The sequence below is a fragment of the Rhinatrema bivittatum genome, chromosome 6 (assembly GCF_901001135.1).
Source record: "Rhinatrema bivittatum chromosome 6, aRhiBiv1.1, whole genome shotgun sequence".
In the NCBI taxonomy this organism is placed as follows: domain Eukaryota; kingdom Metazoa; phylum Chordata; class Amphibia; order Gymnophiona; family Rhinatrematidae; genus Rhinatrema; species Rhinatrema bivittatum.
Window position 1 is genome coordinate 220,367,405 of NC_042620.1, and position 26,606 is coordinate 220,394,010.

Here is a 26,606-nt window from a genome sequence, read left to right on the forward strand (position 1 = left end):
ACCATATTTTCAGGGGATTCACAATTTACACAAGAAAGGTCTCATGCATCTGAAACCTCCAATAAAAGATCCTCCTGTTCCTTGGGATCTAAACATAGTCCTTGCTCAGCACATGAAATCATCATTCAAACCCTTGGCAACAACTAAAATTCCTTTCTTGGAATTGTTGGCTATTACTTTTGCTCGAAGAATAGGTCATTTGCAATTTTTGTCTCATACTCTCCTTATACACCATTTTTTCACAACAGAGTAGTTTTGAAAACTCATTTCTCCCGGAAGTGGTTTCTCAATTTCAATTAAATCCATTCATTGTGAAATCTGTCCATTGTGTTGCCAAATTTTTTTTCATGATCATGAACTCATAAGGGATGAGCAGGATCTTCATACACTGGACTGCAGAAGAGCTTCACTTTTCTATTTACAAAGAACAAATCCCACAGAAGGTCCTCACAGCTGTTTCTTTTAATCCATGCAATGGGGGATTTTTTTTCATTTACTCTTTGGATTTGATCTCTGATTGCATCACTTATTGCTATAATCAAGCAGGACTATATCTTGAAAGTAAAATGAAAGCCCATCAGGTTAGGGCTACAGCAGCTTCTTTAACCTATCTTTGCTCTGCTTCCATACAAGATATTTGCAAGGCTGCTACATGGTCTTCCATTCATACCTTCACTGCTCATTACTGCCTGGAAAATGCTTCACATCAAAAAAGCAGTTTGGGACCAGCAGTTTTTCAAAGTTTGTAGAATTAATTCCTTCAGCACTTCCCTCAAATGATAGACAATAAACACGGGTTGCAATAATCCACTGCTAACATGAAAAAAACAACAAATTATATGCAACCTTTGGCTTGCGAGTCCCCACTTGTGTGGTTAATATTATCTTGCTTATTCATAAAAAAAGCTAATTTGCTCATCTGTAATAGGTGTTCTCCATAAACAGCAAGATAAATTGGCTACACAATCTTTCCCTTCTCCCATTTAGCTTTCCATAAAGACTGAAGAGACTCACTAACAGGCCGATACACGTTTGTCCGCGTGTTTTCGACGCGCTATTTTTACCCCTTATACAGTAAGGGGTAATAGCGCGTCGAAAACGCGCAGCCAACCCCACCAAAACTAATCATGCCCACAACATGCAAATGCATGTTGATGGGCCTATTAGTTATTCCCGCGCGATACAGAAAGTAAAATGTGCAGCCAAGCCGCACAATTTACTTTCAGAAATTAACGCCTGCCAAAGGCTGGCGTTAATTTTGGCCGGCACCGGGAAAGTGTACAGAAAAGCAGAAAAAACTGCTTTTCTGTACACCCTCAGACTTAATATCATAGCGATATTAAGTCGGAGGCTCCAAAATTTAAAAAAAAAAAAAAAAAGACGCCGGTAAAATTGAGCGTCGGCTGTCAAACCCGCTGACAGCCAATGCTTCTGTCAAAAAGGAAGCGCTAGGGACGCGCTAGTGTCCCTAGCGCCTCCTTTTACTGCTGGCCCTAATTTACATATCTGGGCTTTCTGAATCACGCGCCCAGAAGAGTGGCCTGTGCACGTCGGGAGAGTGGGCGCTCGCCGGCTCTCCCGCGCGTTTTTCTGTATCGGCCTGTCAGTAGGCAGCTACATAGGAAGATCCACACTTGCTCAGAAAAACCTTGAGCTTTTCTGAGCTCTAAGAGAGCTTTTCCATCTTGGTAATGGCATATGATGTCACCCATCTGTTTGGCAGATTTATCCTGCTGTCTACAGAAAACACCTGTTAGAGGTGAGCAACTTAGCTATATGTGTATTGTGTCTGTTTAAGAAGAAGTAAAGATTTACTGAATACCTACACCCTGGATCAGATTTATGGAACAGTTAAAGCCTTGCCCCATAACATAAGTTGTGTAACTGAAGCCTGATTTGTATTCATGAATAGCCTGCAATATACACCAGGTCCTGCCTGAGTTCGACTTATATTAAAATAAATCCTTACTTGAAATGGTACTAGTGTTACTTATCATTATGGGCCCCAACCTGACAATGGCACATACAATCTGCCTCAGAATGAAAGAAAATAACTTCAAGTTATGTTGAAGTACTATTCTAAACTTTCTTCTCAACGTTCATCACATGCAGGCTGATACAGAAAGAAACGCAGGAAAGCGGGTAATCCATATTGAATGCCTGCTCTTCCGATGCTCACCCAGCCACCTCTCCTGGGCACGCGATTCAGTATTTAAATGAGGGGTCGTGCTAATAAGGAGGCGCTAGGGCCAATAAGGCGTCCCTAGAACCTCCTTATTAGTAGTAGAGGCGGCTGTCAGCAGGTCCAGATAACTGATGCTCAATTTTACTGGTGTCGGTTTCCAAACCCGCTGACAGCCACAGGTTAGGAAAACGGTCACCGGTAAAACTGAGCATCCGTTTTGCTAACCGCTGACTGGCGGGCAGATTTTTTTTACTTTTTTTTTATTTTATTTTTTTTACTTTTGGTTCCTCCAACTTAATATCGCTAGGATATTAAGTCAGAGGGTGTACAGAAAAGCAGTAGCTGGAAGATTACACTCAACCTCTGAATTCTCTATACAGCTTTCTTGCTGTACAGTAAGTGGAAATCACATACCAGACACCAAGTAAACAAAAGTTGCTGGGGCCAAGCAACATCGAGGTTGTGCCGTAAATGTCATTTAAATAAAACATTTTCAAATTTTCTGGGACTGAATTTAGAAAAAAAGACAGCATGAACTGACATCATATGCTGACTGACAAAGGGGCACAGAAAACATTATAAGCCTGCTTAACAAAATTAAGAGGAAATGAAAAACAAACTAATATTGTGAGGATCCAGCAAGAGAAAGAAGTCTAGTTTCAGAATTCATTGTTATGTGTGTGTGATGAACTGGTATTAACTGCTCACAGAATTTATTAAACTGATTTCCAAGCTGTGTAGACAGGGAAGTGTATGCATGCCCTGCTCAAAGAGTTATTGCATTGTTAGGTCACCACCTGAAGATTGTCAGGTGTCCTCTTGATGAGGAACTTCACACTAAACACTTGATTATAAATGCGCAATAAAGAAACAATCACAGATACCTCCTATTATGTAGACAGCAAAGCAGAACAAAATAATGGGGAACTCAATATCAACAATATAATACTAATTCAGAAAACCAGTGTACCAAGTCCAATTTCACACACCAATAACTTGGAGCACCATGATACAGAAACCCTCACCTTAATAGCTATTTATTTGCTTGGTGCAGAGTAAATCCAGACACAGTAAACGGAGTTATGCACATTTTATGCTTCTTCTATTTCTCCTATCCTGTAAAGTTTCTCACTTTTCTGCTCTATCATCTGGTTCTCCTTGGGTCAATCAAGCACTGTGTCCATACTAATCTCACATTTACACACTAGGTACCTGTGTGTGAAAAGAATGAATCTGCTTGACCTTGAGTTAAGTGACTATAGATGTTAAGTTCCCAAACTTTCCTGCACTCATAATTATCCATGCACTTTACATGTATGATAGCCGAAGATTCTTTTCAAATACACTTCAAGTTTACGATCCTGGATGTCTTTTAACGCGGTACCACCAGTAACCGGAATAGTAGTTCTCTTGGTGACTGCGGACACCGAAGAATCAACGCTGGGTACCTTGAGGAATTCCAAAGATTCCTCCGGGAGTGTATAGACCTTGTCCATGGCTCTGCGATCTTGAGAGAACCATCAGGAGCATCCCACTCTTTGGACAACAGTTGAAGCAGTCTGTGATGAAAAGGAAAAGTTTTCGCCGGCGGACGGAGACCCACAGAACAGGATCCCCCTTCCTACCAGTGGTATCGGGAACAGCAGGCTCCTGAGGAGCCTCAATGTCTAATTCCTCGAGGACCTGGGGGATGAGAAGATCCAATTCCTCCCTCTGAAAAAGTCGTAAGACACGGGGATCATCCCCCTCCAGTAGTGGGGTCGGTTCGCCCGGATCCACGTCAGGATTCTGAGGAGGTGGGGAGTCTGCATTGGGTGGGTGTGAGGTCACCCTTACCCTAGAGGCGCCAGACGGCGGCAAGTGAGGGACCCCTGTCCCTGGGATTGCCAGGAACTGGGATAGTATCCGGAGAATCTCCACTCCCTTCAATCCTTGGAATTTTGGGTGGAGGTAGGAGCCCTGCTGCATCTTGAGAGAGGAGATATGCATTATGAATTAATAAAATGAACTCCGGGGTGAAGGGCCCCAGGGGGGCCACGGGGGGGGGGTCATATTTAACTGCCCCGATGTTGAAGGGACCTCCGGTGGGACCGCAGGAGTTAAAAGAATCGGAGCCGGCAGGGAGATTGGGATGCAAAGAAGCAGGCAGCTGTAAATCCAAGATGGCCGCTGTTCCCGCCTCTGACGGGAACGGGGCCGATGTGCCAGCAGGTGGACGCGCTGAAGTGCGCAAAACTGAACGTCCCCCCTGCCTTGAGGAGCCCTCCCCACCGGGGAGGCATCGGAGACAGAGGCCCTCGCGGGAGAGTCGGGACCCAGACTCCCCGCAGGCCAAACATCGAGAAGTTCGCGGCATGGGAGAGGTAAACTACCTCTAACACTCTCCCGAAGCTGTCAGCAGCAAGAAACAGGGGACAGAGGATTGGCGCTTCTCTGTCCCAACTGCCCCGAGGAAGCGACTTCTCAGGGCGGGCTGTAGGGGGGGGGGGGAGAGATCGGATCCACCAACTTACACCCCAGGACAGCAAGGTAAGCTAACTGAAAGGGAAAAAGACAAAAATCTTACCCCAAAGGAGAAAACAAGTAAACAACTGTCCCTGACAGTTCAGCCTGCAAGCTCAAGTGTGAGCAAGGAAAGGAAATACATAATTTATTTATTTATTTATTTTTTAAATTTGATCCATACCAAGAAATTAAAACTAGAGAAGGAGAGGAAAAAAATCCCAACCCCTTAACCAAGATCTAATGGGGGACCACAGGTGCCACCTTTCATCTGCTGGAGTCAGAGTAATACTGAAGGGACGCAGGGGGCGCTCCAACCTATTAGGAGCTGTCCTTACAGTTTTTGCTCTGACTCCATCTGCTGGAAGGGGGACATAACCCACTGTCTGGACTGATCCAGGTATGTACAGGGAACTTGTAAAATACTTGCTTTATCACTAATCACTGCTTAAAATCCTCCCAACAGAGGAAGTGACGTCATCCCGGGGCAATGGCAGCTTGATCTCTTTGCTCGCTGTAGCAGGGAGGGGAAAAAGCATGTAAAATTAGCGAATCGGCACCCCGACGGCTAAGACGAGCAGGGCAAGCAGGGGGAAATGCCGGGCTATGAGCAGGATCAATTGTAGGCAGAGAGAGGCAGCCGGCAGTGAGAACGGAGCAGAGGAGGAGGGAGCCCCGCGGGAGATGAAGACCGCAAGTATGGCGCCGGACCACGTGGTGGGGTCCGGGATCTCGGCGAACTAACTCCCCAGCGCCCCCAAAAAGGAATGGTACTTGCAGGGAAACGGCACCCCCACGACCACGACGAGCAGGGTGAACAATTTAAAGACGAAATCGGCTGCTGGCAGTGAAAGCGTGGCGGAGGAGGAGAGAGCCCCGCGGGAGGTGAAGGAAGCTAAAATGGCGCCGGGCCACGTGGTAGAGCCGCGGCGAAATAATATCCCAGAGTCCCCGAAGTGCAGCGGGAACAGTGGGGAAGCAACAGCTCGATATATTGGGCAGTTTCAACAGCTGGCTCTGCGCTGGACTGGAGTGGGTGCGAGTATGCCGGTAAGAGAACCCCCTGGGGGGCGGGCAGATTTTTTTTACTTTTTTTTTATTTTATTTTTTTTACTTTTGGTTCCTCCAACTTAATATCGCTAGGATATTAAGTCAGAGGGTGTACAGAAAAGCAGTAGCTGGAAGATTACACTCAATCTCTGAATTCTCTATACAGCTTTCTTGCTGTACAGTAAGTGGAAATCACATACCAGACACCAAGTAAACAAAAGTTGCTGGGGCCAAGCAACATCGAGGTTGTGCCGTAAATGTCATTTAAATAAAACATTTTCAAATTTTCTGGGACTGAATTTAGAAAAAAAGACAGCATGAACTGACATCATATGCTGACTATCAAAGGGGCACAGAAAACATTATAAGCCTGCTTAACAAAATTAAGAGGAAATGAAAAACAAACTAATATTGTGAGGATCCAGCAAGAGAAAGAAGTCTAGTTTCAGAATTCATTGTTATGTGTGTGTGATGAACTGGTATTAACTGCTCACAGTTAATACCAGTTCATCACACACTGATAAGACACTGATAAGACAGGCTAAGAGAGACTTTGAAAAGAAGTTGGCCGTAGAGGCAAAAACACACAGTAAAAACTTTTTAAAATATATCCAAAGCAGAAAATCTGTGAGGGAGTCAGTTGGACCGTTAGATGATCGAGGGGTTAAAGGGGCAATTAGAGAAGATAAGGCCATCGCGGAAAGATTAAATGATTTTTTTGCTTCAGTGTTTACTGAAGAGGATGTTGGGGAGATACCCGTATCGGAGAAGATTTTCATGGGTAATGATTCAGATGGACTGAACCAAATCACGGTGAACCTAGAAGATGTGATAGGCCTGATTGACTAACTGAAGAGTAGTAAATCACCTGGACCAGATGGTATACACCCCAGGGTTCTGAAGGAACTAAAAAATGAAATTTCAGACCTATTAGTAAAAATTTATAACCTATCATTAAAATCATCCATTGTACCTGAAGACTGGAGGGTGGCTAATGTAACCCCAATATTTAAAAAAGGCTCCAGGGGCGATAAGGGAAACTACAGACCAGTTAGCCTGACTTCAATGCCAGGAAAAATAGTGGAAATTGATCTAAATATCAAAATCACAGAACATATAGAAAGACATGGTTTAATGGAACAAAGTCGGCATGGCTTTACCCAAATAAGTCTTGCCTCACAAATCTGCTTCACTTTTTTGAAGTAGTTAATAAACAAGTGGATAAAGGTGAACCGGTAGATGTGGTATATTTGGATTTTCAGAAGGCGTTTGACAAAGTTCCTCATTAGAGACTTCTAGGAAAAAGAAAGAGTCATGGGATAGGTGGCGATGTCCTTTCGTGGATTACAAACTAGCTAAAAGACAAGAAACAGAGAGTAAGATTAAATGGACAATTTTCTCCATGGAAGGGAGTGGGCAGTAGAGTGCCTCAGGGATCTGTATTGAGACGCTTACTTTTCAATATATTTATAAATGATCTGGAAAGAAATACGACGAGTGAGGTAATCAAATTTGCAGATGATACAAAATTGTTCAGAGTAGTTAAATCACAAGCAGATTGTGATAAATTGCAGGAAGACCTTCTGAGACTGGAAAATTGGGCATCCAAATGGCAGATGAAATTTAATGTGGATAAGTGCAAGGTGATGCATATAGGGAAAAATAACCCATGCTATAGTTACACAATGTTGTGTTCCATATTAGCAGCTACTACCCAAGAAAGAGATTTGGGCGTCATAGTGGATAACACATTGAACTCATCGGTTCAGTGTGCTGCGGCAGTCAAGAAAGCAAACAGAATGTTGGGAATTATTAGAAAGGGAATGGTGAATAAAACAGAAAATATCATAATGCCTCTGTATCTCTCCATGGTGAGACTGCACCTTGAATACTGTGTAATTCTGGTCGCCGTATCTCAAAAAAGATATAGTTACGATGGAGAAGGTACAGAGAAGGGCGACCAAAATGATAAAGGGAATGAACAGCTCCCCTATGAGGAAAGACTAAAGAGGTTAGGACTTTTCACTTGGAGAAGAGACGGCTGAGGGGGGATATGATAGAGGTGTTTAAAATCATGAGAGGTCTAGAACAGGTTAATGTGAAAGTTATTTACTCTTTCGGATAATAGCAAGACTAGGGGGCACTCCATGAAGTTAGCATGTGGCACATTTAAAACTAATCGGAGAAAGTTCTTTTTCACTCAACGCATAATTAAACTCTGGAATTTGTTGCCAGAGGATGTGGTTAGTGCAGTTAGTGTAGCTGGGTTTAAAAAAGGATTGGATAAGTTCTTGGAGGAGAAGTCCATTACCTGCTACTAATTAAGTTGACTTAGAAAATAGCCACTGCTATTACTAGCAACAGTAGCATGGGATCTTCTTAGTGTTTGGGTACTTGCCAGGTTCTTATGGCCTGGATTGGCCACAGTTGGAAACAGGATGCTGGGCTTGATGGATCCTTGGTCTGACCCAGTATGGCATGTTCTTATAAGAAACTCCCTCAGATCACCTTAAAGAATCAGCTGCAGCTATCTGGACCGTCCTGTTTAAGAGCCAGCCTAGCAAGGGATACTGGGCCAGAGAGGATCTTTGCAGCCTTGGATAAGAAGGCAGCCTTGGATAAGAGAGAAGACAGAAAGCCAGCCTAGGCAAGGACTGCATATATTTGATTGCTGTGAGATTGCTGAGGTAAGCGGCCTCTACACTGTACTCTGGGTTTTGTTTGTGAATAAAGAGATTGTGTGGAACCAGTCAGAATTTAGCCTCTTTTTTGTACTCCTGGCTGTTGAGAAACACTCCTGAGCAAGCACATATGCTGGTAGCAGTGGGACCCCTATTCTAAGTGGGGAGCAAAGACAGGAGCACACAGAGACAAGAAATAACATTTTTTATAGTGCCTGATAGCAGGGATAGCACAGGACTTTGTTATATCAGGCCAAGGGGGCTAGCCCTGCCTGAAGCAGCTAGTGAAATAACCAGTTAGTAAGAGCCGGACAGGTGAGAAAAGTTTTTTGTTTTCCTGCAACTCTCGTACTCACCAAGTGTGTGGCTTGTTCAAAATCTATCTGAACAGTTCATCCAACTGCAAGCTGCCACAACCCAGATGAATCCACCACCTCCCGTCCTGTTTAAGTTGAAGGCAGGGGACCCAGAGATATTCTTGAGAAATTTTGAAAGGACTGCCTGCATGACAGGTTGGCCAGTAGCTAACTGGAACACTTACCTGGCAAAATTGCTTCAGGCAAAAACCAAGTGGCCTTCCAAGCAGCCACTTCAGAAGGGCCACCTAAGGGGAAGTCAAGACCACCATCTTAGAAAGGGCAAGATATACTTCCTTCCAACAACAGTTTCGGTAGGGCATTATGCAGCTTGGGGAAAGTCCCCGAAATCTATTTCACCGACTGAAAGACGCCGGGTGAAAATGGCTGCAGTCCAAAGCATAGTCCAGCCTCAAGGTAACCAGCCACGTGCTTCTGGAACAGTTCCTAGACATGCTTGACCGGCCCATGCAGAACTGGAGTCTGTCGGCACCCCAGGTTCACTTTGGAAAAAGCGCTAGAAATAGTGGACACCTTCCACCAAGCACAATTAATGCCCGACATGGCACAGAGGCTAGAAAGACAGCCCACACAGCCTCCTTGGTGCAGCAATGAGAATGGAGGACCCCCAGCAACAACCCTCTGAGGCAGACAGCTCATCTTCTGCACCCAGACCTCCAGCCACAGTTTCTCCCACATGCTTTAACTGTGGAAGGAGAAGTCATTTGGCAAAGGACTGTTGTATGAGGGAAACAAAGTTATGGACATTAGCTTAGTGATGCAGCCAGCACTAGAGGTAAAGTTCACTTGGATAAAAGTGAATCTCCAAAGCAGGGACGATCCTCAAATCAAAGGTAAAAAGGAATTTTGAGATACTGGCACAACCAAGGAACAAAGCTACGGATATTTTTTCCTTCTGTGCAAGGAATGGACATGAGGAAGACCACTGTCCATATGGAAAAGCTAAGAATGAAGAGCCTTTGAGAGGAACAGGTAAAGCCAAGAGGAAACTGCCCCACCAGCATGCTCTTTTTGTAAGACAGAGAACCTATGGCTTGAAGACATGGAATGGGAATGCAAGCTGGTGGAACAGCACAAAAAGGAGCAGGGGGCAGAGACAGAGCCCCAGAATAAGAATGGAAAGTGGGAACACAAATGGATGATTAGTATTGCAAAACTTCAAAACCATAATTTGGTGGATATTCCATATTGGGATCTTAAGGAATTTGTGATCTAGGTGGAGCTGGATAAAGTTCCTACCCAAGCTTTGTTGGATTCAGGGTCTGGCAAGACTCTCATTTGTGAATATCTGCTCTAAAAAGACCTCATCAGTCATAAGAGGAAAGAGACACTTGCCTGTATACATGGGGACAAACAGAAATATTCAATTAGTCAGGTCCTACTGATTACCACAGCAGGACAAGCCATTATGGAAACAGGAGTCTTTACCAAGCTCCCATACCTGGTTGTTCTGGGCCGTGTCTGCCCCAGTTTGCAACCTTATGGGGCCAGCTTACAGGTAGCTAGGGCTGGACATCCTTGAGGAGGAACCATAAATTAGCCTAGGCACAGCTGGACACTCGACCTGACAAGGCTGAATTGAGGGGGAGGATATGTGAGGGCTTATGTAAGAAATTTCCTCAGACCACATTAAAGGATCGGCCACAGCTATCTTGCTCGGTCCTCTTTAAGAGCCAACCCAGAAAGGGATTCTGGGCAAGGGAGGATTCCTGCAGCCTTGGATAAGAAGGCAGGGCCCAGAAGGCTGGGAAGAGCCCCAGAGAGAAGACAGAAAGCCAGCCTAAGCAAGGACTGCATATATTTGATTGTTGTGAGACTGCTGAGGTAAGCAACCTCTACTCTGTACTTTAGGTTTTACATGTGAAAAAAGAATTTGTGTGGAACCAGAGTTTGGCCTCCTTTTTGTACTCCTGGCTGTTTTCCAACTTGTGGCTGCTCCCAAGCGACCACACAGGGGTAATACTTGCACAAATGGTAGTCTTGTGCAAGGGTAATAAAATTTTTGAAGTATGTTGAGCTGTTGAGCATAAGATATTAAGCATATTGGGGAACGAAAACTTTCTTGACACTGGACTTATGCTTGCTCGGATGGTGGAGGAACAGGCCCTGAGTTTGATTAAGAGGCTATTGGCCAATGAAATAATACACACAGCATGATTTACTTTTGTGATAATACGGAAAACATCCTTTACAATGGAATATTGATACAAACAAGCTCATGAGATGGCTGAGTTGGGGTGAGGATACTCTGGAATGAAGTAATTTTGAGCAGGAATTTTTATTGTTGCTCATACAGGTGATTGTATCTTGAGTTGTTGAGTTTATAATTTACTGTTTCAATTGTGTATGTTTTCCCTATGTTCTCCGCCTAAGGCCTTGGTATGGGCAGTTTATAAATACCAAATAAATAAAATAAATGACATAGCCCTGATTGAAAATCTAACACATCTGACGAAAAATTAGGGAGGTATTCATAGTACTATAGGAGAAATTTTGAAGAAATGTAGTCTGTATCATAACAATTGTGTTTATTGTTGACACTAAAGCTATTATACAGTATTTGCAATAGTGTTTGTACTTGGTGTGAAAAATGATGAGAGAAATGATGGAAATTGACCTTTGAGAGGTTCATTTGTTCAAATGCCTTTGTTCTGGTTTAAAAGGAATAAAAAGTTAAAAAAAGGTACTGTGCCAACTTTTTTTTCTGCTTCTTATAATAACTATGATAAACATTGAACCTTGAATTCCTAAAGGGAAAAAATTATTCATCCACAGCCACTAAATATTAAAACACACTTTGGCATTCTGTTTAACATTCAGAAAGACAAGGCATTAAAAGTAAGGGAGATGTCAGTAAGCAAATATTTAAAAAAAAATAACCTACCTTTTGTTTCTTTCTCTTTCGACATCTCTGCAAGTAGACAGTGATAGAAAGGGTGCTCTCCAAACCCATCTTCTAGTAAATCTAAAAATAAAACTAATGAGCATATGCCAAGCTGCAAGTATAAAGCTGTAGTCAGGAGAATATTTTGATTTGCTTAGAAAGGGCATACTAACCAAGCTGGCCCAGAAGTCAACTGGGTGTAATGCCCTCAACAGTATATGTAACAAAAATGAGGATCAAAAAATAAATGAAAGTCATGCAGTAAAAAATTGGGACACACAGGATCAAAGCAGACATCAAAAGATAAGGCTCAATTGATTCTATTTGGCACTAGTTAAAGATATACCCTGGCTATCAGCCATACAAGCTTGATCAACTGCAGAATATTTACCAATATTTATTTGCTGTCTTCCCTTTTTAATCCTCCAACATCCTGGGTACAGGACGGTGTATACAAGTTTCCATATTTAAACTCGTAGGCCCCGTTTTTATACCCAGCTTCTCAACCTTGCTCCTACCACTAACCTCTATATACTGTATATTGATAAAGCACAGTAGAAATTTTATATAAACCCAAAAGGAAACTGTAGTATAGAACTAACATAAACCCAACACATGTTTCAGTCTTACATGTCTCAAGGATGATGGACATCAGATAATGAGAGAATTGTAAAATATCTTTTTCTCAGTTTAGTGAACCAATATGGAGATGATGCTGAGTGTGTGTTATGATTCTACCAGCGGCCGGAGCCGCGGGTAGCCTCTCACCTCTTTTTTTTCAGCTCCTTTAAGGCCCAGAGGCCGCTGATGTCCTCTCCATGTGGCTAGAGCCACCCGGGTGCTGCCCTTGCAGCCAGGATGCCGCCGACAGCGTTCCTACGCGGCCTGGAGGCCACCGACATCATCTTCTCCCCTCCGGGGGGGGGGGGGGGGGGGAAGGCCTCCACCGTCGGCTTCTTTCCTGCGGCAGAGACCGCTCCCAGCTTCTTCTTTGCGGCTTGCACGCCGCCGCTCCACCGTCGGGGCCTGTTCCGCGGCCCAGCCCTGCTCCTGCTCTGTGCTGCGGCAGGGACGCTGCTCACCAAGGTCCTGCCCCTTCCACCTTAGGCGCGAGGCCGCGCCTCTCTTCATTTCTTAAAGTGCCCACGGTGGGAGGATCCTGCGGCCCCTCCTGATGACTTCATCTTGGGTGTGCCTTTTCAGCCCTATAAGAAGAGCCTGTCTTCATTGCTTCGGTGCCTTCACAAGGAGCCAGTCCTCCTTAGGACTTCTCTTCAATCCAGCTTCTCCTAGGCACTCTGTTCCATTTTGGAATTCCATGTCTTCGTCTTCATCTTCGTCAAGGTCTCTCGTCGGATCCCGTGTCTTCGTCCGTCCAGTTCCTGATGTTCCAACGTCCTTCTCTTCAGATCTCCTGATGTTCCTGATGTTTCTGTTATGGTTAAGCGGTGTTTGGGTGGATCCTTGGGTACTGTGGCAGATGACCACACCCACGGGGAGGAGCCCCGTGAGGAGCCACAATACTAGGCTAGACTCAGAACGCACAAACACAGTTAGTTCTTTATTATACAGCTTGAAGAGTACCACCAGAGGTGGCAGTAGTGAGGCAGTCTGATGGTAGCAGTCTCAGGGACCTCAGCAGAGGGAGCCCTTCTCACCCCCTTGGTACAGGAATGTTCCAAAGCAGGTTTCCCAGCTAGGTAGCACTGTGGATGAGACAGACTGAAAATTAGAGTACTCACTAGGTGTTTGCTGTAGATATGCGATTCCACCAGGTTGAAGTAGAAAGTGCAGGCACCGGGGCAGGGAGAGCAGGCCCTCAAGGAACGAGTACCTGTTCCCTGTAAGGCACCTGAAATAAAGCAGAGGGCCCCCGAGGAGCGGGTACCCAGGTTAGCAGTTACCCTGAAAGGCAGAGAGAGAGCTTCCAGCGGCAGCACAGAAGCGGCAGAGTAGTGTAGACAGGAATGGATATGAGTCCAGATTCAAGTCCTTGCTAACTCGATGAGCTAGCAAATTAGAATAGGTTATATACCCGGATGGCGTGACGTCAGCAAGGGGTAACGCCCTCGAGGTTCGCGCCAAGGTTGGAATAAAGACATGGGTGACTCGCGCGCACCCTAGTAGGTACCTGGAAGGAGCATGGCGGGAGGCTGCACCATAGCCATTCTGGGGATGCCGGAGAGGTCGGCTTGTAGACGCAGTGGTAGCCATCTTTCCTAGGTAAGCGGGAGGAGCCGTGAACAAGGTGAGGCAAACGGGGTGAAGCCGTCTAGCACCGACGGACGCAACAGTTTCGACCTTCAGATCCCCTGAAGTCCTGATATCCTCTTCTCCGGATGTCTTCACGTCCTGATCTTCTTTTATCCAGATATCCTTCACCACAGCAGCATAAGCCTCCAGAAGATCCCAGCTTTTAATGTTCCTTGCACTGAGTCCCGACTGGTTTCCTTGCTCTGAGTCCCATCTCCAAGCTCCTACTCCAAATCCTGAATCCTGTCCGGGTCTCCGGAATCCCTTGCGTCTGCCTCTATCTTTGACTAAGAACTCTGCCTAAACCTGTTCCATGCCAGCGTGGTCCATGCCTTGCCTTGACTGGCTGTGGAGGGTGTGCCTCGGTGCAGGCCTCGCCGAAGTCTTCATCTTGAAACCTCCAAGCAACCTGAGTCGGGAACCACCAGCGTGGTCCGTAAACTGCCTTGACTGGCTGTGTACTGCGCGTGGTGTGGCAGTACCAATTCAGAATTCTTGATTTGTGACTCCGTCTGAGTTCTTCAAGCAATCTCCCAAGTTCTTTCTCAGGCTTCAAACCTCCTGAGTTCCGTCTCATCCTTCAAACCTCCTGAGTCTCGTCTCATCCTTCAAGTATCGTGAGTCTCGTCTCATCCTTCAAACCTCCTGAGTCTCGTCTCATCCTTCAAGTATCAGTGGCATCCGTCGGTGCTAGACGGCTTCGCCCCGTTTGCCTCACCTTGTTCCGGCTCCTCCCGCGTACCTAGGAAAGATGGCTACCACTGCTTCTACAAGCCGACCTCTCCGGCGTCCCCAGAACGGCCATGGTGCAGCCTCCCGCCATGCTCCTCCCAGGTACCTACTAGGGTGCGCGCGCGTCACCCACGTCTTTATTCCAACCTTGGCGCGAACCTCGGGGGTGTTCCCCCTTGCTGACGTCACACCATCCGGATATATAACCTATTCTAATTTGCTGGCTCACTGAGTTAGCAAGGACTCGAATCCGTTCCTGTCTACGCTACTCTGCCGCTTCCGTGCTGCCACTGGAAGCTCTCTTTCTGCCATTTGGGGTAACTGCTAACCTGGGTAACCGCTCCTCGGGGGCCCTCTGCTTTATTTCAGGTGCCTTACAGGGAACAGGTACTTGCTCCTCGAGGGCCTGCTCTTCCTGCCTCGGTGCCTGCACTTTCTACTTCAACCTGGTGGAATCGCATACCTACAGCAAACACCTAATGAGTACTCTAACTCTCAGTCTGTCTCATCCACAGTACTACCTAGCTGGGAAACCTGCTTCGGAACATTCCTGTACCAACAGCGTGAGAAGGGCTCCCTCTGCCAACGTCCCTGAGACTGCTACTACCAGACTGCCTCACTACTGCCACCTCTGGTGGTACTCTTCAAGCTGTATAATAAAGAACGTTTGTGCGTTCTGAGTCTAGCCTAGTACTGTGGCTCCTCACGGGGCTCCTCCCTGTGGGCGTAGTCATCTGCCACAGTACCCAAGGATCCACCCAAACACCGCTTAACCATAACAGATTGCTAACTCCATGGATCCAGCTCAGCTCACCGCATTGCAGGCCATTCCAGCCCTGGCCCAGCGAATCTCCGAACAGCAGAATGCGCTGGAGGGTTTGACCGCTGCATTCAATCTACTGCACACACAGATGAACTTACCTACCACCACAGGTAAAGAAGCTACACCGTCTGAAGTGACGGTCAAGACTATTGCACCTCTATCTGCTCCTAGCCTCTTCTCAGGGGAAGTTTGGAGATGCAGAGGTTTCATTAACCAGTGCTGCATGCACTATTCCCTGCAACCCAGCCATTTTCCCACAGCTTATGCCAAGACCACCTATATCCTGTCGTATCTAGACGGACGAGCATTGTCTTGGGCCTCTTCGCTGTGGGAGCAGGAGGATCCAATTCTTCACGACCTTGAAGGATTCCTCGAACTGTTTAAATCAGTTTTCGATGACCCTGCCCGGTATACCACTGCAGGATCGTCCTTGGTTCACATGATCAAGGTAATAAACCATTAGCTGACTTCGCTATCGCGTTCAAGACACTGGCGTCTGAACTATCCTGGGACCCGAAGTGCCTGAAGACCCTCTTATTTGAAGGACTGAACTCTCTTCTCAAGGAAAAGCTTGCCACTCGTGAGATGCCTGAGACCTTGGCTGAACTAGTGAAGTTGGCAACAAGGATTGACCGCCGACTTCGTGACAAGGTTCAAGAGACCAAGACTCCCAGAAAACCCTTTCAGGGTGAAGCTCGAGTTAAGTCCACACCCAGGCCTGTTCCTTTGGTCCCAGTTGCTGGCGAAGATGAACCTATGCAAGTAGGCCGCAGCCATCTGACATCCAAAGAGAGAAGAACACGGAAGAAATTGGGGCTGTGCATGTACTGTGGACAAGCTGGCTATACTGTTCAAACATGCCCTATATGTCCGGGAAACTGGCAGACCTAAGTCCTGCGGGAGGACTCTTCTTAGGTCTTACTGCTCCTTCTCCTCCACTCTCTCTTCCTGTATCCTTGATCTGCGGACCCTTAGAGTATCAGACTCTTGCCCTAGTGGACTCAGGGGCAGGAAGCAATTTCATTCTACAACGATTAGTGGGGCACCTACGGATCCCCACTACCACTATGAAGTCTCCACTACTTCCTTCGTCCATTCATGGAGAGCCCTTACCGGGTGAAGTAACCCAACTCACCGAACCAGTATGTCTACAGACCAGTGCTCTCCATTCTGAAACTATCTCCTTCTTTGTTTTAGAGAAGGCCATGCACCCTATTGTACTGGGATTACCGTGGCTGCAGCAGCATATGCCTCATTTCAATTGGGCTACACTGGAACTTTCACTTTGGGGTCCAGACTGCCATGGGAAATGCCTGATGGAGGTTGCTCCGTTACCCTGCATGCCAACCATCCCAGTAATGCCGGGGTTGCCGCCTCAATATGCATTATTCCAAGATGTCTTTTCAAAAGAAGCTGCGGAAGTACTACTACCTCACAGACCTTATGACTGCGCTATTATTCTGAAGCCGAACACTGAACCACCCAAGGGATGGGTGTACCCCCTCTCCATGGCAGAGAATAAAGCCATGTCCGAATATATTCAGGAAAACCTCCAAAAGGGCTTCAAAAGACCCTCCAAGTCTCCTGCTGGCGCAGGCTTCTTCTTTGTGGAGAAGAAGGACGGAACATTGTGTCCATGTATAGATTACAGGGGTCTCAACGAGATAACAGTGAAAGATCGTTATCCCCTGCCTCTGATTTCAGAGCTATTCGACAGACTACAGGGAGTCAAGATATTCTCCAAGCTTGATCTGAAAGGACCCTACAACTTACTTCACATTCGCGCTGGCGATGAGTGGAAAACTGCCTTCAACACCCGGGACGGTCACTTTGAATATTTAGTGATGCCCTTCGGCCTATGCAACGCCCCGGCTGTCTTTCAAAATTTAATGAATGACATTTTCCGGGATCTCCTCTATAAGAGTGTCGTTATCTACCTAGATGACATCTTGATATTCTCTCAAGACATGACTACTCATTTTGAGGATGTCAAAAGAGTGCTGCAAAGACTCCACGAGAATCATTTATATACCAAGCTATCCAAGTGCGAATTCCACAAGGAATCAGTGCCTTTCTTGGGCTACACTGTTTCCAACCAAGGCTTTCAAATGGACCCACAAAAGCTGGAGAGTATTAAAAAATGGGCACAACCCACCGCTCTAAAGGCTCTCAGACGTTTCTTAGGTTTCTTAGGTTTCACCAACTATTACAGGACTTTCATCAAGAACTACTCCTCACTTACGGGTGAGGAGTAGTTCTTTGTCATAGCTTACAGCTATGACAAAGAAAGGTGCCAATGTTGCAAATTGGTCTCCGGAGGCAATAGCTGCATTCCAGAAGTTAAAAGATGCCTTTTCGAGCAAGCCGTGTCTCTGACACCCGGATCCCACCAAGCCCTTTATCGTTGAGGTCGATGCCTCAGATGTTGGCGTAGGGGCCGTACTAAGCCAGGCCAGTGATTCAAAAGCCTTACAACCATGCTCATTCTTCTCCCGTCGCTTCTCTCCAGCAGAGAAAAATTACGGAATAGGAGATAAAGAGCTCCTGGCTATAAATATGGCATTCAAAGAATGGCCCCCTTGGCTCAAACAAGTGCAACATCAAGTCACTGTCTTTACAGACCATAAGAACCTGGAGTACCTCTGCCATGCACAGCGCCTAAATCATAGACAAGCGAGATGGTCTCTGTTTTTCAACAGATTCAACTTTGTGCTAAAATACTGCCCTGGAGATAAGAATATCAGAGCAGATGCCCTATCTCGCTCATTCCTCTCTGAGGACATTCCAGAGGAACTGCAACAGTATCCTGAGTCTTCGTCTGAATCTATTTGTTCCAGCCCTCAGCCTCTGTTCATCCTGTCGCATCTGCCATTCCATACGGCAGGTGGCCGGAGAGCTACTCCAGAGACCAACATTGCATTGCTGGGTCTCTTCGATGCGATCAAGTTCGGCATAGGCCAGGGTCCTGCATCTCCAGCCTGTGCTTGGACACTCCTCGCCTGCCTCAGCGCTTCCTGGAGCTCCTCTGCGGTCGCGACGTGGCCCAAGGGTACACAATCTCCTCAGAAATGGGACCGCTCCCAGCGTTCCCGTAACAGCGTGGAAAAAGAAGTAGGGGGCCAGAGTGGCAGAATTGTATACTGCCTTGCGTAAGGACCTAGGCTTGATTCCCAGCTCAGACCTTCTGCTCCCTGGGTTGGCTGAGGCTAGAGATGTCATGGTGCACCAGTGACACCTAATTATGCATTCTGGTTCATTATAATTATTTTTTATTTTAATTTAAAAATTTGTATCTTGCACATAGCTATTGTTCAAGGTGGGGAAAGTCAATAGCACACACAGAAATTAAAACAGTTAGCATGGCTTAGCACCAATGTATCACAATAAAATTCCTAGATCTTAATATCAAAAACTACATGGACATAATGACCCAGATACCTCCTTACGAACTGTAATAAATCCTAGACTCTATAATATGTCCATTTAATTTATCTATTAATGTTCTAGAATAAAAGCCTACTGAAATAAGAATGTCTTTAATGCTTTTTTAAAGGACTGGGTGTCCTCAAGCATCCATAAAGAATCTGGGAGACCATTCCAAAAAAACAGGGCCTTAGATAAGGCTTTGTTGTGAATCTCTGCTAGACAGGCAGAGCGGGTGGAGGGTATCTCCAATAGCCCTTACTGCATAAATCTATAAGTGCATGATGTTTGTATATACAGAGCACAGCATTAGCCCAGGAAAAAGAGTTTAAGTTCAAACATTCATGGGTTAGCACTGTCATTTTGTACTTAATCCTCCACTGGACTGGTAGCCAGTGGAGGGAACTAAGTATTGGAGTAATGTGTTCATGAACAGCTGCAACTGTCAAAATTCACGCAGCTGAATTTTGTACAGTTTAAAGTGCATGGGGGGAAGTTGCTGGTAAATGCTCATTTCTTACTCAGGACATATATGTCATAGATCCTATTGCCTAACAAAACATCTATGTATCTTCTTTCACAAATTTGCAGATAATGGGCATTTTCTATTGTACAATAGCTGTCTCAAGGTGCTATTGCTAACTCCAACTTCCTTTTCCACAATCAGCACCCTTCCCTTACTATAGCTCTAAAATTGGAATGAGAAATAAAACACGTTACAGTTCTTTCACCATCTGGCACAAATATTCAATTACTTACCCTTGAGACAGGCTGAGGTTATGTGAGCTCTGTACTTTATACTTTCATGGTTTTATGCACATTCTGTACCTTCTGTCATTTCACCAGACTTTCTTCTATCTTACGCTTTATCTTGCTATCTCATATCCTTTATTTCTGACTCATAAGATATATCACATTAAAATATAGCATTATATATTCTTTATAGAAGAAAATACCAAGAACTCATTTTCTCCCCAGCATCATTCTATACTTTACCAAGCCTAGCAAATGGTCTTGTTCTACAGCAGCTCTCTGATGAGACCAGATCTAATATCTATCATCTCTCTCAGCGCCAACCGGAGGAAGCAGCAGCGCCGAACGGAGGAAGCAGCAGCGATCGGGGTGCAGCTAGGCCTGCGCGATCGGCGCCGGAGTCCCGCCGGGGTAAGGCCAGACTAATCCTCACTCACCTCCAGCTGCTCCAGCGCCGACCACGAGGCAGCTCGGTCCAGGAAGCCGAGCCCTCCTCCTCTTCACTCCTGATCCTATCAGGAGACGCTCCGACCAGCAGCCAATTGGGGGACAGCCCCAATTGGTCTTTAAATCCAGCGCGGCAGCTCGGCGTCGCGCGCCGAGCGCCGAAGGAGCGCGACAAAGGGGCCCGCCCCTTCGTGCAGCCCCAGAGGGCAGGCTATACACCTCATTACAGCCGCACTTCAGCCTCTTCCCTCAGACTCCCTGCAGTGCTCTCATGCAACTATAAATCTTCACATCAGCTCCACTTACCCCTGCCAGTAAACTTTAGCGGCGTTTCTCCCCTCAACTTCTATATCTACACGGGGCCAACCCCTTTCATCCAACACAACAACATCCACCATAACAGACCAACAACCTCACTACAACAGCTCTTCAACAGTCTCACATCATCAGTCCCTGAGGACATACTCTCTTCCTATTCTCAGCCAATTCTCTACCATCCCCCTCCTGCTACCTCTATATACCTCCATTCTGGTCCACCACTCTTGCCAGATCGACTACCCAGAATGCATCCAGTTTTCACAATCCCTATTCTCCAACACTGCCTACCATCAATAGGAAAATCAACCAGGCAAGCCCAACACCGCAACATAAAATCCCTCACTCCAATTCTTTTTTTTTTTTTTTTTTATTGTTTTTTAAATTATTTACACAACATATCATTGTGAATGAAAATTAGAATGATACATAACATTTATACTAGCAACTTAGAAATATATCCCCAATAAGGTAAATAAACTATGTTTATATCATCCTGCTAATAAGAAATTATGGGGGCAGATACATATACATCTTTCTCTGAGCGAGAGAATCTTAGGCAATTTGAAACAGGGATTTAATAGCGAATGTGAGGACGCCTACTTCATTCCTACTGTACTGCTGATGCAGCTGTCTTATGTGAGTCAATAAAGAATCGTAATTGAGAAGGTTCAAAAAATACATAAACCAAGTTTTGAAAGTTAACTACACATTTACATGGATAGCGTATAACAATTTTAGAGCAAACGGTTAAAGCTTCATTTCTTAGTTCAATGAACTTTTTCCTCCTCTCCTGGGTTGACCGGGTAATGTCGGGGAAAATCCAAATTTTTTTTTTTTTTGTCCATAGTATTTTTCATGTCTTTTCCGGAAGAAAATTTTCATCACATTGTTTTTTTCCGAAGCAAAAGCGAAGGTCACAAATAGTACACCTCTATTTGTAACTGTGTCCTCAGTTGATAATTCTAACAAGTCCGAAATATTCATCTGTGCTAGGGGCTCTTCTTTCTCCTGGCCAACCTCACTTTTTTTCTTTGGGGGTAAATAATAAGCTTTAACAATCAACGGCAAAGCTTCCAATGGTATTTTCAGTATCTCTGTCAGATATTTCTTAAATAAATCAAGAGGAGGCATTATAGGTATAACCGGGAAATTTAGTACCCTCACATTTAAACTTCTAAGAGAGTTCTCAATATTTTCCACCTTTTTATTTAGCACAGTCTCATATTGCATCATAGTTAGCTGTTGTTTCTCTATATTTTTCATCTTATTTTCTATTTCACACATTTTATTTTCTTGCACCTCCATCTTTTTCTCATTCTCAATGCATCTTTTATTTGAGTCCATACATACTTTGGACAGTTTCACAATGGCAGACTCGATGGCTGCCATTGCTTCCCAAAGGCTTTCCAGCGTAATTACCTCAGGTTTCACCAGGAAGGGAGTTATTTCTGGGTTTGACTCACCCTTTTCAGCTGCTGCAGATACAGTGTCCCTTGTAGTACTCTGCGATAGAGTCTCGGGGCTATCTCTCAATATCGGAGGTATGTACCCTCCTAACTGAGTAGTTCCTTTCGTTTCTGCCAGGACCTCTCCTCCTGCTACTTCCTGGTTCAGCGATGAACTTTTGGGTGTTGACTCCCGATATTCGCCCTCTCGCAGAGGCGGGGACGGCATCTCAGGCGCGCCGGGGCTAAGCGATATCTCTTCTGCCTGGGCAGGGGACGCTCGCTCCTCACCCCATACCGTCGTGGCACTCGCTCCCGGCTGGTTCGGCGTCGCGGCAAAGAAGGTTGGGATGACACTCTGTCGAGCCTCCATGTCTGCCTGGCTCTCTTGGAGTCGGGCCTTCCGTTTCGTGTGCGGCATTCTTACGGAAAGAAACAAATTCAAGGCTGAAAAATACAGGCTCTGCAGCACGACTTCCTCTGCTGCTCACTCAGATGCCATCTTGGACTCCGCCCCTCACTCCAATTCTGATTGCACCGATCACCCAATTCCTAGGCCTTACTCTATTTTCTCTATCATTATTCAACGCGCAATCACTAACCAAGAAATCACTGATCCTCACCGATTATCTCACCGACGCTAAGCCCGATATATGCGCAATAACGGAAACATGGCTTAAGCCCTCAGACACAGCCATAATAAACCAACTACCGACACTGACCTATGACATCTTCTCCCTCCCCAGACAGAAAAAAAGGGGAGGGGGAATTCTTTTAGCAACTAAAAAAAACTTAAGATTCTCTCAACACCCATTCAATTCAGACTCTAAACTAGAAATCGGCTTTTTCACATCAGACCAACTTCAAATTCTACTTGTCTACGCCCCTCCGGGCCTCCTGGAAACAGATGCCTCCCCTATGGTGGAAATAGTCACATCTCTCCTCAACTTGGACGCCCCAGCCATTATCCTAGGTGACTTTAACCTGCATGTAGACAACCCCACACTTTCATCCAGTTGTGAAGCCTTTCTCACAGCCCTTTCAGCAATGGGATTCAAACAGATAGTGAACAAACCTACACACAAAGCCGGTCACACTCTGGACCTTATCTCTGTCAACAAAGACATCAAGCCTGAATCTCCCCTCAATTGCAAGAAAGTACCGTGGTCAGACCACACTCTTATTTCGACTTCATTCTCACTGAAAGAATCCAGCACCCCCCACGTTCCCTCACCCACATTTCATTACAGAAAATCATGCTCCTCAGAAGACCTTAATATTCTCCTGACCTCACAACTTCCCTTTATAGACCTCACCATTTCGAACACTGCTCTTCGTTCCTGGAACAAAATCACAGAATCTATAGCTAACAAGCTCTGTCCTCTAGCAACAAAAAGAGCCCACTCAAACGCTTCCAAAAGACAACCTTGGTTCACCAATGAACGTAGAAAGCTAAAACAATGTTTAAGGCAGAAAGAGAACAAATGGCGCAAAGCCCCATGCGCCAGCACACTTTCCGCCTACAAATTCACACTACACCAGTACAAGTCCTCTACCTTAAAATCAAAAAGGGATTTTTACGCGTCCAAGATCCATGACCTGGTCTTCGATGCCAAAGCACTCTTTGCTTATGTATCTAGCCTTACTCAAATCAACCCCCCGGAAGTTCCCAGCAACCTAGCACAAGCTAAAGCGGAAGAACTGGCTCTATTTTTCCAAAACAGAATTATCAGCCTTCTAACACAGTTGCCCTCCAATACCTCCTCACACTCGACTTCATTTAATCCCTCCATCAATAGCATCCGTCTTGAAGCTTTCAAACCCATCTCCTCCACTGAGATACAAGTAGCATTAAGGAGAATGAAACCTTCCTCTCATCCTGCGGACCACATCCCCACTAAACTCCTCTTGACAATTCCTGACTCCATCTCCAAAACACTGGCGGACATCATTAATTGCTCTCTATCCCAAGGATTCTACCCAGATGACCTCAAACTGGCTTCACTCAAACCACTCCTAAAAAAACCTAATCTGGATCCTAAAGACCCCAATAACTTCCGCCCGATTGCCAACCTGCCCTTCATAGCAAAGGTTATGGAAAAATTAGTGAACACTCAACTATCAGACTACATAGAAGATAACAAACTCCTATTCCCATCCTAACACGGGTTCCGCAAAGCCTTAAGCACAGAATCACTCCTCATTTCCCTGACAGACTACCTCATCACGGGCCTCGACAAAGGCCAATCATTCTTATTGATTCTACTGGACCTCTCGGCAGCTTTTGACACTGTCAATCACTCCATCCTCATAAACCAGTTAGCTGCCATAGGAATTACTGGCGCCGCACTTAATTGGTTCAAAACTTTTCTCAACAATAGAGGCTACAAGGTTAAAATCCAAAACAAAGAATCATCACGATATGACTCAACCGTAGGAGTCCCACAGGGTTCCTCTCTGTCTCCTACGCTCTTTAACATCTATCTTTTACTGCTATGCCAGCTCCTCTCCAGCCTCAATCTAAAACATTTTCTTTATGCAGATGATATTCAGATATTGATCCCCGTTAAAGACACATACTCGAAAACACTAGATCACTGGGAAAACTGCCACCAAGAAATCAAACGCCTCCTCACCAGCCTAAACCTAGTATTAAATTCCACCAAAACCGAATTCCTGGTCATCTCTCCAGAGAACAGTAACATCACCTCTACTCATCCAGGCAACCCACAATCCACACAAGTGAGAGACCTAGGAGTGTTAATTGAAAATCGGTTGAACTTGAAAGCCTCTATTAACAAAACTACCAAAGACTGTTTTCACAAACTCCAAGTTCTGAAAAGGATAAGACCTCTCTTTCACTTTCAGGACTTTAGAACAATCCTTCAGGCAATAGTTTTCTCAAAGTTAGATTATTGCAATTCCATCTTATTGGGCCTCCCTTTCTCTTATACCAAACCGCTTCAGATGGTACAAAATGTGGCAGCACGAATATTAACAAACACTAGGAGGCGAGATCACATCTCCCCAATCCTAAAAAGCCTTCATTGGCTGCCAATTCACTTCAGAATCCTCTACAAATCTATTTCCTTTATTTACAAAATCATCCATCAACATACTACAATCGACCTGCAAATACCTCTCCTCTTACACAACTCTTCAAGACCTACCAGAGACGCATACAGAGGATCACTCCAGGTACCTCCAACCAAAGCCACTAGACATATTACCTTGAGGGATCGGGCACTCTCTACAGCCAGTCCCCCTTTATGGAATTCCATCCCCCCCAATCTCAGACAGGAGCCCTGCCTCCCAACCTTCAGGAAGAGACTTAAGACTTGGCTGTTTAAACAAGCTTTCCCGGACTCCAACTAATGTCCCACAACTTCAAGATCCATAACACAGCCAGCTCAATTTTCCGTTCACTGTAAATATTTTTACTGCTATTAACCTTTTCTTTATTTCCCTTCTCTCCCAGTTTAAGCATCCTTGTTTTTTGTAACTGCTTTCTTCCGCACTATAGTTCCTGTTTGTATTTTTATGCAGCCCTGTTTAACTGTAAACCAGCATGATGTGATTATATCATGAATGCCGGTATATAAAAACCTTAAATAAATAAATCTATTACCATCTGAAGTTCTGTCATAAGCTTTATTTAACTTTTATCAACCACTGTATATTAGAGGGCAGATAGGTGTGCAGAAATTGGAACTGTCAAAAAAATTATAGAGAAAATAATTATCTCTGAAACATTGTTTCTTTCCTGTTCATAGGGTACTGTTCTGTAATTTAACATCATGTTACTGCATGAAGCATTTTGTTGGTGTTGTTTCAAGCTTTTGAAAGTGATAGGAATTCAGGGGGAAGTTTGGAGCCTTGAGAAAGAGGAGTGGTGATTGGAGCCAGCTGCATATTTCTGGCTATGGACTGTGAGTGTTGGTGTGCTTCCTTTCTCCTCCCCTCCCCCATGCAAAACAACGTCAACAATCTGGCACACAGCGCGTTGCCAAAGCTGTGCTCCAAAGGGTTCACCCCTAGGCTTCGATGGCAAGGAACAGAAAAAACAAAGCCCTGGACATCTTCGCCAGCTCCTCTACCAGCAACCCATGGTCCCATGGATGACCATGTTCATTGATTGGGTGAGACCTAATAGGAGATCTACATAGAGTTCTTTGTCTGGAATCTCTCTAAGTCCCGGTACTAACCAGCCACCTTCCCAACCTGCTGCTTTGCTATTTGGTGAAACCCAACAGTACATATTAATCTTTAAGAAGCAGTTATGGTTCCCATACATTTTGAACAGGCTGTAGGGACACTGATACCTACCTTAAGCCTGAAAGACTCTTTAGTTAATCTAGTGAGACTTCGCTTCCTATGGTTATACCCAATATGACTAGAATGGTTGAAGAGACTGAGGAGCCCACTGAGGTTAATTGTTGAATGTATGGAGATTGATTGCTAAACTTGAGAAAAATCTATCTCTCTCTGTTTTTCAAATGCATACATTTTCATCAGAAGTGAGATCTAAGATGGAAGAACAGGAGACTAGAATATTAGAAATGGAAGGAACTTGTCAGGTTCTTGTTATGATCCTACCCGCGGAGTACCCTGCGAGCAGGTCTCTTACCTCCCATGCTGCCTTCCCCAACACGGCATGGAGCCGCTGATGTTCTCCACGGCATGAAGCCCCTCTTGGGGCCTTGCCCGTGCGGCCTGAAGCCGCGCTCTCAACC

General features: G+C 45.3%; 1 protein-coding gene across 1 annotated transcript in view; it reads right to left on the bottom strand.

The window, feature by feature from the left end:
• LOC115093265 (diamine acetyltransferase 1-like) overlaps positions 1-26,606 on the bottom strand; it is a 106,911-nt gene that overhangs the window by 60,172 nt on the left and 20,133 nt on the right. The window contains exon 3 of the mRNA XM_029604930.1: positions 11,680-11,760. Within this exon, the coding sequence (XP_029460790.1) occupies positions 11,680-11,760 (81 nt within the window). The remainder of the gene's footprint in view (positions 1-11,679; positions 11,761-26,606) is intronic.